The following is an 11,719-nucleotide window of genomic DNA, read 5'->3' as shown; positions in this document are numbered from 1 at the left end:
GCACAGACCTCCCTCCGATCTAGCAGCGCTGGCGTCTCCTCAGCTGAGGAGATCAGTGAGGATTCTCCCCTGATGTGAGCAGACAAAAGCTGGGGGAAACCTGGGAACCTTCACAACTTCTGCAATTAATGCCAGTTCTGCAGGGCCACCAATAACATAGGTTCTGCCTGGTTCTGTGTCCTCACACCCTGGAAGCAGAGCCAGGTGAAGGCTTGGGGTCCCAGCAGGGTGGTGCTCTTCTGGAATTCTGAAGAATGTTCAGCTGGTTGTCATGGAAATGTCCTGTTTTGTTTTTTGTCTTAATTCTTCAGATGATCTGCAAGCCACAAACATCTTCACCTCCTGGGGCTCTGAGGGGTTAATGCTTTATGTTTCCTCCTCACAGTCTCAATCTGCACTGGTTAGCATCTACAGTACTGTTAGCAGCAATGAACTGTGTATATATATATATATATATATATATATATACATACGTATTTGTGTATATATACATATATCTGTATATATACAGGACAAAATGATGGAAGGCACTGGCGAGGTTGAGGACCTGAGACATTCAGGAGCTCCTGGCTTCTCACTGACGCATCATTTGACGCCATCAGCCTGCACAGACTTCTCACCAACGGATCAGGTAGAGGTGGAAGTCCAGCAGGGCTCTCTCAACGCTGGGCTTTCAGAACCGCCAGCAGACCCATGTTCCTGTTTGAGTACCTTAAGGAGGTGAATATTTACACATTTCCATGTGTTCCATTTAATTTGATTTTATTTGTTTGCTGGGGAATCTGCTGACAATATTTCCATGGAGATGCAGGACATCCTACTGGACCTTGACATGTGAGTCAATCGTGACCCTGAAATGCTTGTGTGTGTTAATCTCAGCCACTTGAAGCTGCTGGCATTTTGTGAATGAACAGATTATTTCAGATCATTAGCGTTAAAATGTGATTGAATCCTTCAGATGATGCAATGGCTTTTCAATGGCTCCTCTTCATCGGAGTAAATATAAGTTGAGGAGGTCAACCATTAGAGATGACAATGGACCTGGTGGTTGGTGTCAGAGGTGCTTCCTGCTCAGGTTCTCTGGTTCTCCTGTATCAGTACCGCATCAAGAGGAACCTAGAACATCTGAGCATGGTGTTCCTCTGAGCAGAGACCTGAGGCTGGAGTCTGGATGTGTGATCACATTGTCACGCGCCTCCATTTGCTCCTGGAGGGGGGTGGGATGGGGCAGTAACGAGTGACAGACTGCAGGGCCTGAAAGCTGCCACCTTCATGAACAGCTGACGTTTATTTTGACCCAGTCTCAACCTTTACATTTGTTTCATGCCAAAATATTCCAGGCCTGAAGCCTCTGACCCCTGAGCTAGACCAGACCCCCCCCACACACACCCGGATTCATGGAGGTGTGCATCTAAGATAGGATGTGGGACTGCGGCTTCCCGTTTGGACCCAAATGTGCCAAGATGGTTCTCCGACTTTGGCCCAAGGGTTTGTTTGGTTTTATTACTTCTATATTTTGTACTTGCATGAATTCCAGCACTGAAATACTGCTGTACTGAGTACTGCAACTTGGTTGTATTTCTACTCATGCACATTTATACACCCATGTGTTACTTCACACCTCCTAGATGTTCTTCTGTTCGTCCTCCTCCGTTAAGTACAGACAGGAGGGGGCGGGGCCTGGGGTCTGAGTTACTGGCTCTGCAGAGGCACGCGAGCCTTTCATCTCCCTCCCCGGCCCCTTTGATTCGCAGCCGTTTGTTTCGGGCCTCCTGTGTCCGTCCGCGCGTGTGCGCAGGTGTCACTCCCGACGCCTCGCCGATCTCACACTCGCTGCGGGTTCCCAAGCGTCGCGTCACCAGCCCCCCGGCACGCGGCTCTCGCACCTTGACAAAAGCTCGTGCCGCCGTTTGGTCAAGTGTCGGAACAAACGGGGGGGGGGGGGCAGCGTGACGGAGTACTGGAGTAATCCTTGGGGGGGGGGCGCACTGCTCCACCGCGTCTGGACACTGGGAGAACAAACACACACACCTGCGCGTTTGGCGCAGATCGATGAGCAGATGGCACGAGACCGAGCACGCGCAGACCCTTGCGCAGGTGACCAGTTATACGCTCACAGCCTCGCTCACCGAAAGATGCGGTTTATTGTGAAAATCTCAGCGGAAGGACGAAGGTGAGCGTTTGTGTCGAACCGGTGTCCGCGCGCACGCGCACGCCACCGGATGATTGGCGTGGATCAGAGAACGCTTTACTTTGACCGGGTTCTATAACTATGCTTCCGCTTGCACCACGCACGGTTGGGATCAGCCTTCAACATGTGGATCACTTATTGATTTTCTTGTGACCTTTAAGGGGGGACTCATCGCAAAGCCATAAGCGATCACCTTATCGATCACCTCTGCGAATTTTCAAAGCGAGTTCTTGCGATTTTCGGGCTCCGTTCCCACCCTGTCTGTCATTCTCTGCTGTTGTTGTGAGACGTCATGGCCCCCCCTCTGTTTACATCATATTGATATCATGCGATCGTCTGACAGGCGCGACGCACACAAACACCAACACAATGGCAGACGTGCGTGCGTGCTTGAGTGGCGGGCCCGATGAAGGGTGCCCTATAACAGGTCGTAAGGGGGGGAGGCACGCGCTGCCCTCATTAATAATAACAATAAGAGGAGAGTTGTGCACACAGAGGTGAGTTGAGGCCACACACGCATGCACAGTGCGTCGCCGTGAGGGGCGTGTTCGCGACAGACACCCAGCTCACATTCGCAGAACCAGGAAATCAATACCAGAGACTGATGCTTATTTATCGATCGATAGATATACAGACACACACATACACAATGGAGGAGGGACACATACGCACACGCCTATATCACGCGCTCCTTTTTAACGCGGCTCCACGCCACACGCCTACCGCGTACTTCCGGTTCCGGTCGGGGCTTTAGCCCGCCGGTCTGCTTTGACAGTCAATATTTGTATTTACATCATAAGCATGATCGAGCGTAGGGTTCGATCCCTTCGCGGACGCTGAAACGTTAGACCCGAAAATGTGAGCGCGTGCGCGTTGATCCACGTGAGGCCGTCAAAGCGCTCCTCTGATTGCTTTAAACGTCACAACGCCCAAAATATGCCTTTAATTTGAAATCGCCTTAGTTTTCGGCACGAGGGCGTGCGTATGCGTGCGCCTGTCTTTCCCAGGGCTGGATATGGGGGGCTGTAAAAGGCGATATTGTCCACTTCTGTTGCGCCGGCAGTTTGCTCAATTGCCTGCCCCGCGGTAATTACCCCCGTTGGTGAACCCCCCCGGTAGTTTCTTTACGCGTCTGACCTCATCCACACAAGTGTTTCTCGGAAAGCGAACAGAAAGCAAACATCCGCCTGTGTGTGTATACTACCGTATATATGCGTGTGTGTGTGTGTTTATGTGTATGTGTGAGTATGTGTGTGTTTATATATATGTATGTACGGGGGTCCTCAGATGGGACGGGAAATTTCCCGCGCCGGTCCAGAACACACCGATTCTGCGTCGGCGCGTGCCACGGAAAACATTTGTCCGGGCGCGCCAGCCCCCCCCTCAGGTGGATTGGGCCCCTGCAGCTCAGGACCTCCTCCCTCCCCATCCCATACCAACCCATCCCCTCCCCTCCTCTTCCCTTCCCTCCTATAAATTGGAGGTGGAACCTCGGCATTTGCAGTCTTGAGTTGAGCTGTGCAGTAGAGCTGTGCTATCCTCCTCCTCCACTTAGCCCGCCGCCGGCGCTCGAACCCGCGTCCTCTGACGTCAGACGGGGGTCTTCTCGGTGACCAGACCTTGCCCCGCCATGGTGCGCCTCCTGCTGCCGCGCCTTCTGCTACTGCTGGCGGCCGCGCGCACGGTGAGTCCCGGTCCGCTGAGTCCTCTTGGGTCCTCCTGAGTTTTTTTTCGGTTCTCCTGCTCAGCCTCGGTTCTTCTTGGTTCCCCTGTTCCTCCTGGTTCTCCTGCTCCTCGTCAGGCCCCCTGTCGTGGACGCGCCCGGGTCTTGCGTATTTATGCGCCTCCTGGTACAGAGGACGCGCGCGTACCGCGAGCGGAGAGCCTATTTTCTCGCGAGGTTTTCCCGCAGAAAAGGTTGAGGTCGTTTCTCGCGGCGTGTGTGTTCGTGCACGTCAGCGCACGCGCGCTCTCCGTCCGCTGTGCTAACTCCCCCCCCCCGCCCCCAGGCGCTGTGCTCCGGCGTGTTCGAGCTGAAGGTGAACTCTTTCAACAGCCAGCGCGGTGTATGCCGCCGCCAGAGCGGCTGCCAGATCTTCTTCCGTTTGTGCCTCAAACACTCGCAAGATGTCATCGACCCGGAGCCGCCTTGCACGTACGGGACCGCGCTCTCCGAGATCTTCGGCACCGATTCCGGCTCGGTGTCCCGGAGCCCCCCCATCCGGGTCCCATTCCACTTCAAGTGGCAGGTGAGCGACGCGCGAAGGTCCCGGAATGCCCCACTTCTGACTCGGAACGGCTGACTGACCCCCCCCCCCCTCCCCCTAGGGCACCTTCTCCCTGATCATAGAGGCCTGGAACGCAGAGTCATCAGGTCTGGAGTCCACAGGTGAGCCGCTGCAGCCAGGGGGCGACGGTTCCCGCCTCCCCATGGGAGGAGGGAGTGCAGAAGAGAAGGTCTGCGGTGGAGCTCTGAGGAACTCCAAAGGCCATTGAACTGCAATGAGCAATACTCAGGATTTAATGTCATTCTCAATGATCTCTTCCTCTTCTTGCAGAGAACCAGAACAACCTGATCAGCCGTCTAGCGACCCGCCGACGACTGTCTGTGGCTGAGGGCTGGTCTCAGGACGTCCACTTCGGGAACCAGAGCGAGCTGCGCTACTCGTACCACGTGGTCTGTAACGAGCACTACCATGGCGACACTTGTGCTGCCTACTGTCGCCCGCGCAATGATACCTTCGGCCACTACACCTGCGATCGTCATGGCAACCGCCGCTGCCTGGAGGGATGGGATGGCGAATACTGTGCTGACCGTAAGTCCACCTCTCACACAGGCACGCCTCCATCTTACGCTACCGTTTCTCATGAGTGCATGGGTGTGTGTGTGTGTGTTTATGTGTGCGTGTTGGGGGGTGGGACCCTTAGCACTTCATGTTTTTGTCCAGTGGCCTTCAGATTGTTAAGTCAAGCAGTTGTAAACGCCGTCATCAGCTTCTGTCCTCTGTGTGTGTGTGTGTGTGTGTGTGTGTGTGTGTGTGTGTGTGTGTGTGTGTGTGTGTGTGTGTGTGTGTGTGTGTGTGTGTTTTGGCTCCGGAGTCTGTTCCTTTTGTTTTACCCTCCCGATGGGGACACGCGCTGCGGCCTAATGTGCGCTGCCTTGCGTGAAAAGAAACGGCATGTGTTGCTTTTGTTGTGCGAGCCAGCTGCCGCTAACAAGCACCCGGTGGTGTGTGTGTGTGTGTGTGTGTGTGTGTGTGTGTGTGTGTGTGTGTGTGTGTGTGTGTGTGTGTGTGTGTGTGAGGCCCGGAGAAGGGAGGTAGGTGTGGCTTAGTGGTTCACGCTCTCACAGTGTCTCTCCCCCCTCCCCCCCTTCCTCCCACCAGCCATCTGCACTCCGGGCTGCAGTTCGGCCCACGGCTTCTGCGAGTCCCCGGGCGAGTGCGTGTGCCGGCAGGGCTGGCAGGGCGAGCGCTGCGACCAGTGCGCCCGCCACCCTGGCTGCCTGCACGGGACCTGCCAGCAGCCCTGGCAGTGTGACTGCAAGGAGGGCTGGGGGGGGCTCTACTGTGACCAAGGTGGGTTGGACCTCGGTGTGCAGGAGTTCCTCTAAGCTCCACCCCTTCTGCTCCCCTGTCCCTGTTTTCTGGTCTCCCGCCGCTGCGTGTGATTTAACACTCCACTCGACCTCGAAGGCTCCTTAGAAGGTTCTTGAGGGTTCAGATCAAGGAACACGATCTGTCCCTCCATGGCTCTGCAGGGTCCACTAGCAGGACATTCTAAGGAGCCGTAAGCTGTCCCCGAAAAGAAGTGTCCGACCGGTTGAAGATCCTGGACCTCCTCTCTCCTCCCAAGAAGGTCCTTACTACCTTCCTCTTGTCTGACCGATGCAGATCTCAACTACTGCACCAACCACAAGCCCTGCCAGAATGAGGCCACTTGCACCAACACAGGCCAGGGCAGCTACACCTGCACCTGCAGGCCCGGCTTCTCTGGCAACAACTGCGAACTGGAGACCAACGAGTGCAACAGCAACCCCTGTAAGAACGGGGGCAGCTGCAAGGTCAGTCCACGCTCCCACCCGCAGACATTTTGGATTCACCTCTGGAAACTTCGGAGAACCTTCTAACCCCCCCCCTCCCCAACAGGACCTGGTGAACGAGTACACATGTGTGTGCCCTCAGGGGTTCAGGGGCAAGACCTGCGAGATCAGTGCTATGACTTGCGCAGACGGACCCTGCTTCAATGGGGGAACGTGCACGGATGACGAGGGCGGGGGCTACAGCTGCCGCTGCCCCCCCGGTTTCACCGGCTCCAACTGCGAGAAGACCAAGAGCAGATGCAGCTCCAACCCCTGCGCTAACGGTATGAGAACCCTTTGCCCGAGTGGGCACCTCTTAGCTTTCAATGAGGTTCCCCAGCTGAAGGTCAGATGATTGGAAGCAGCTAGAACCTTCTAACAGGAGGCCGGTTTTAGTCCTGGCCCCGGCCTCTTCAGGAAAGGTCCCGGTGATTTCCGCCTGCTCGCCGTCTTCATTCTTCTCCCGGTAGTACAATGCCGGTCAGAGAGCAAACCAGAAGGCCTGCCTACTCTGAGGAGGAGCTTCTTTCTTGGATGGTCTAATCATTAATCTGTCCCCAGCAGGTTCACCTGCTCCCCTGCTCCACTGCCAGTCAGAGTGAAAGTGTGACATCAGACTGCAAAAATGCAGGTCCTCAGCTTACCGTTTGGCCCTGGGCTGCTGATTTATGGGCTTCTCCAACTGCCCCATCCACCCATGGTCGTCTGGATGCATCTATTGGGTTTAGATGGAAAAAAGCTGCAGGACCTTTCTTCTGAACCTGCAGTAAATGTATGGTTATAGACCTCCGGGTCGAGGCAAGAACCTGTCTGAGATGGAACTTGTAGGATTGAAGCTACAGGAGGAATCCTTTCAGACAAATTTTTAAAAATTTGAATTTCAAATTAAACTGGGCCACTTAAAAGAGTATTGAAATTTGTTCATTCAGAGTTCTAAGATCATGGCCTTTGTTAATGGGTTCTTGCTATAAACCGTGTTCTCTGAGGAACACTCACAGGCCCTGAAAGTCTTCAAATAGTGTTCTCTTTCAGAAAGGTTCTCAGCTTTGCTCCCTCTCCAAGCTCTGTGACGGGTAAACATTCTGACCGCAGATCAGTGGGCCACGTTCCAGGTGAACTCTTAACGTTCTAGGCCATCTCTGGCAGACAGATTGCAGCTGCACCTCTGGGCTGCCAGATTACATTTCGTAATTTTTTCTTTCGGTTCCCTGCCTAGACGTAGAGCCCGGACCGGCGTGTGCCATTCTATAGCAGACACACTGAGGGTTTAACACATAGGTGTCAAACTCTGGCCCACAAGCCAAATTTGGCCCGCACTGTAATTATATTTGGCCCGCAAAGCCATACCAAATGACTATTAGAGCTGGCCCGCCGGTATAGTCTACAGTGCATGTACCGCTAATTCTACGAATCCCAGAATTTTCTGCTAGTGTTTTGGCACGAAAATCACAACAGGACCCATAAACGTCCTCTCCTCTGTTGACAGAAGTCATAGCGACCTTATACTAATACTGGCACCCTGGTACTTAGGCAGAAAATAGGATTTTGCATGTGTGCAATATTAAGTTATATATTGTATAGTATCAAGCTACACTTATTCCATATTTAATTTTTAAGCAAAACTTGTTAGGGTCCATATGAAAAGGTTCATTGTTATATCTGGAGGATTTTTTTTCAATGAATATCAATGTTGGCCTGCGACTTCGTCCCAGTTTTGAATTTTGGCCCACTGTGTATTTGAGTTTTACATCCCTGGTTTAACACTCTTTGATTGGGTGCTGGACAGTTCTTGGAGACCAAGCTCTGCTGCCAGGTGAAGGCTTGGGTAGGCAGTCAGCTTGCTGGGACTGGCATTGTCCTGGTGGGGCAGCAGGCGCCTCGGCAGATGGGGAGCAGTCGGGTGGAGACAGCATCTCTGGGTCCTCCAAAGCCCTGTATTATCATGGAGCGTCTCCAGGAACCTTGAAGGTTCTCCTTTAGCTCCTCATTAGGAGCCCTGTAATCTCCCATCTGCACTCATTCAATTAATCCAATGGCCTAGAGACCCTCCCTTCCCCTGTGTTGCAACACATCTTAGCAGAGGATGGCCAAATATGGAGAGGTTCCAGAGAGACTCTAGTGGCTCTGCTGCTTGAGCAACAAGTTGCTACAGGACTTTACTCTTCTTTGTACCCGTACCTGGTACAGCCTCTGTTCTGACACCCCTGAGGTCCGTAGCCACAAACAGAACATCTAACTCAGGTCATGAAATTGTTCTCTGGGGATCAGTCCCTCTGACCGGAGAAGGAGGGACTCACTGGTTCTGTGTTGGACAGCTGATCTTTTTCTCACAGGTTTTGTTTTCACATTGGCACTAATGTCCCGCTGTGTCCACCGCAGGTGGTCAGTGCGTGGACCTTGGCCATCGCATGGCGTGTCGCTGCCAGCTTGGCTTCATCGGTGCTCGCTGCGAGATCAACGTCGACGACTGCGGCAGCAACCCCTGCCGCAACGCTGGCACCTGCGTGGACAGCATCAATGACTTCTCCTGCACGTGCACGCTGGGCTTCACTGGGAAGGACTGCTCAGTGCGCTCTGGCCCGTGTGACCTCTTCCCCTGCGACAATGGCGGCACATGCTACACCCACTTTACAGGCCCTGTCTGCCGCTGTCCTGTGGGCTTCATGGGCACACGGTGCGAGTACGCAGTCAAGTCCACCTTGCCACCGGTGGTCATCTCTGAGAACCACGGCCTCCCTGCCGCTCTGGCCACGGCCTTCACCTTCGGGCTGGTGACGCTGACACTGTTGGTGTGCGCCACCACTTTCATCCTGCGGCAGCTTCGCCGTAGCAGAGAGCTGACAGCCATTTCCACGTCAGTGAAGAACGACTTGGAGGCAGTCAACAACCGCAACGGCGTCATCGGCGGGTGCGGACCGAACAACGGGGGCTTACCAGGGGCACCCTTTGGCAGCCTGCGGGAAAAAGAAATTTTCCTCCTTCCGGGAGGGCGGCTGAAAGTATCCAATAAGGACGCAGCACTGGACCAGAAGGGCAGCGACAACACTGCTATGTTTAAAAACAAAATGGCAGACTGCAACCTGGTCAAGGAGGAGCAGCAGCGGGACAAGAAGTTTGATGTGTAAGGAGCTGACACACTTCTGTTTTCACTTTCAGCCTTCTCAGTGATGGCCTTCTGCTGTCTGACATTTCTAGTCCAACACTGCTGAACTCTGCTAAATCTCCTAACCTCCTTCCTTCCCTGTCTGTCTGTCTTTCTGCAACAGAAAGAACTGTGATTCGTCCAAAATAGAGCCTCCTCTCAGTTTTGCCAAGGACAGCTTGTATCCGGTGTACATCATCCCAGAGCAGATTGAGCAGTGTGTGTTTGCCACCGAGGTCAGAATTGGCTTCCACGTTGACTTCTCCCTCCGTAGACCCGGCCTCTTTAGAACAATGTTCCCCGGGATTCTGATTTGAACCAATAATAGCTGTATTTAAAAATTTGAGCTGTGACATTCTACTTGCATGCTGATGACTCACCGCTGTCTCTCCGTGTGGTTCTACAGGTATAGCCTCCCGCTTTCAGATGTTGGCAGATGGAATTTTTACTCCAAAAGCCTGTGAGACTTCCTGTCCCGGACAGTTTAACCCAGAGGATTTACTTATATTTAATATTTATTACTGCTGCTCAACAAGGAGAACAGGGGAATGGCACCCAGACCCATGGGGCTGGGATTCGAAGATGAAAGTGAGCAGCAGAGGAAGAAGAGCGAGGAAGCTGAATGTCCTGCATCATTTGCACTATTCAACTCTATACTTTAAATCTTAATATAATTTTTTGTCTGTTGCCTGAATTTAATCTCCTTCTTGTGGACCTGGAGCAAATGAGACGGTGTTGGAGCTGGAACTGTTGGCTGGCCGGTGACGACTGGCCCCTTAACCTCCACCCCTCGTTTCCTATACGCTTTCACAATAAAAGGCCGCCGTGTCCTTTGTGGAGTTTGAGCTCCTGCCTGGACTTGTCTGGATCCATACGGCCTCTGGGCGCATTTTTATCTAACCGTCACTTTCACTTCAGCGTCGGTGGGGGACAGTCGCGGCCCCGCCATGCAATCATGGTCTGATCCTGGACACCCTGAAGTGCCTCTTCTCTGTAGAGAAACGTGACAAAGGGGGGACAAGCTGCAGAAGGTTTCCACTCTGTCACATCGTCCAATCACATTCCAAAAGAAATCCTGTGAACTTTGTCTTCTGACTGGCAATTGTTTGTTGTTCCGTGCTTTTTTGCAAATAATGGCCGGGTTTCCTGCTGCACTACCTGCGTCCTCAGCTCAGTGTCCAGGGGCTCTGCTCTCCGGCGGGAAACCTTCTCCCCAGCTGTCCACACCCAAGCTTCTCTAGTGAAGGACTCCAAAGAGCTGTGATGGACATCTCTAGAAACCTCTGTATGCCTTTTCTATTTTTCTACCGTCTGAAACCAAAAAGCTGTTAATTTAAGGAAGTGATGCAATCTGTAAATATCTGCTCCTATTTAATTTGTACAGACGCCTGTATTTATACCCAGAGAATTGTATATACGTCTACATCCCTGAGCCTAGTGCCTGTCAGAACACCTATATTTTTACATAAATAAATCTCAAAGCATCCCTGACCTCATGTCTGCTCCTGATGGATGCCTGGAAGGTTCTGGGCTTACCGCAGCCACTGCGGACAGTAGGTCTCAGCTGGAGGATGGCAGGGGTTTGGGGTCAAAGGTCAAACAGCTGCTTGCGTGGTTGGTTCCCTGGTCTGGTAGAAGGTATTGGTGTGGGGTTCTCCGGGTTCAGTCCAAACCAGTCATTGGTACATTGGAGACTGAAGTGTCTGCAGGTGTGTGAGAAAGGGCAACAGCTTTTGATGGCTGACCCATTCAGGCTAAGCTCCAAGGTCCACCCCTCAGAGAAAACGCCCAAGTGTCTGGCAGGAGATCCATTGCAGGGGGTACAACTTCCTGTGCCTGCTAGTACCTTCCTGTCACGTGACCCAGGGTCCCTGGTTCACCTGCTGAAACCTCATCCACTGGTTTCCTGGTGAAGATCACTTCAGCAACATTGCAGTTCACTCGGTCAGGTGTGTGCGTGTGTGTGTTTATGTGCCTTCACTTTCCTTCTCAGGCTCTGCATTAACACACACACACAAACACACAGAGCGGGCAAGAGATTGAAGTTGACCACTTCCTGGGTTCTCTCTGCTTGTTGTCCCTCTTGTGTTCTATCCAGGTTCTCAGTCACTGATTGAAGATCTCAATTGTCCCCAGGGGTGATTGGGAGGGTGAGTGGTTTGATGGATGACAGATCTAGTCATGCACTCGGTCTGAGCCATTTGCCTGGCTCCATCACAGTTCTGACCGATAGAACTCTCAGGAGATCCACTCAGGCTCAGAGGCCTGTTTTCCTGCAGCCCAGAGCTCCAGCAGGCTAACGTCC

General features: G+C 53.1%; 1 protein-coding gene across 3 annotated transcripts; it reads left to right on the top strand.

The window, feature by feature from the left end:
* The first annotated feature begins 2,108 nt into the window (after positions 1 to 2,108).
* On the top strand, positions 2,109 to 10,487 carry dlc (deltaC). 3 transcript variants are annotated; one of them, XM_086177754.1, is made up of 11 exons: positions 2,109 to 2,173; positions 3,747 to 3,875; positions 4,201 to 4,440; positions 4,520 to 4,580; positions 4,750 to 5,007; positions 5,578 to 5,769; positions 6,085 to 6,254; positions 6,340 to 6,556; positions 8,652 to 9,393; positions 9,539 to 9,650; positions 9,821 to 10,487. In XM_086177754.1, exons 2-11 carry the CDS (start codon positions 3,822 to 3,824, stop codon positions 9,824 to 9,826), a joined length of 2,052 nt encoding a protein of 683 aa, XP_086033880.1. In that variant the 5' UTR covers positions 2,109 to 2,173; positions 3,747 to 3,821; the 3' UTR covers positions 9,827 to 10,487. The 3 variants fall into 3 exon arrangements, with proteins under 3 accessions (XP_086033880.1, XP_086033871.1, XP_086033889.1); XM_086177745.1 differs by lacking the exon at positions 2,109 to 2,173 and having other exon boundaries at positions 3,713 to 3,875; XM_086177763.1 differs by lacking the exons at positions 2,109 to 2,173; positions 5,578 to 5,769 and having other exon boundaries at positions 3,713 to 3,875.
* Positions 10,488 to 11,719: the final 1,232 nt, after the last annotated feature.

Source organism: Fistularia commersonii, chromosome 3, assembly GCF_037954325.1.
Source record: "Fistularia commersonii isolate RoL2024-O1a breed Wild chromosome 3, RoL_Fcom_v1.0, whole genome shotgun sequence".
Classification (NCBI taxonomy): Eukaryota; Metazoa; Chordata; class Actinopteri; order Syngnathiformes; family Fistulariidae; genus Fistularia; species Fistularia commersonii.
This window is presented reverse-complemented; position numbering and strand designations above follow the sequence as displayed.

Coding starts and splice junctions, on each gene's coding strand:
- dlc (XM_086177754.1), top strand. CDS start 3,822: ATGGTGCGCCTCCTGCTGCCGCGCCTTCTGCTACTGCTGGCGGCCGCG. Junction 4,581..4,749: donor ATCAGGTCTGGAGTCCACAG/GTGAGCCGCTGC, acceptor CTCTTCTTGCAG/AGAACCAGAACAACCTGATC. Junction 9,394..9,538: donor CGGGACAAGAAGTTTGATGT/GTAAGGAGCTGA, acceptor TTTCTGCAACAG/AAAGAACTGTGATTCGTCCA.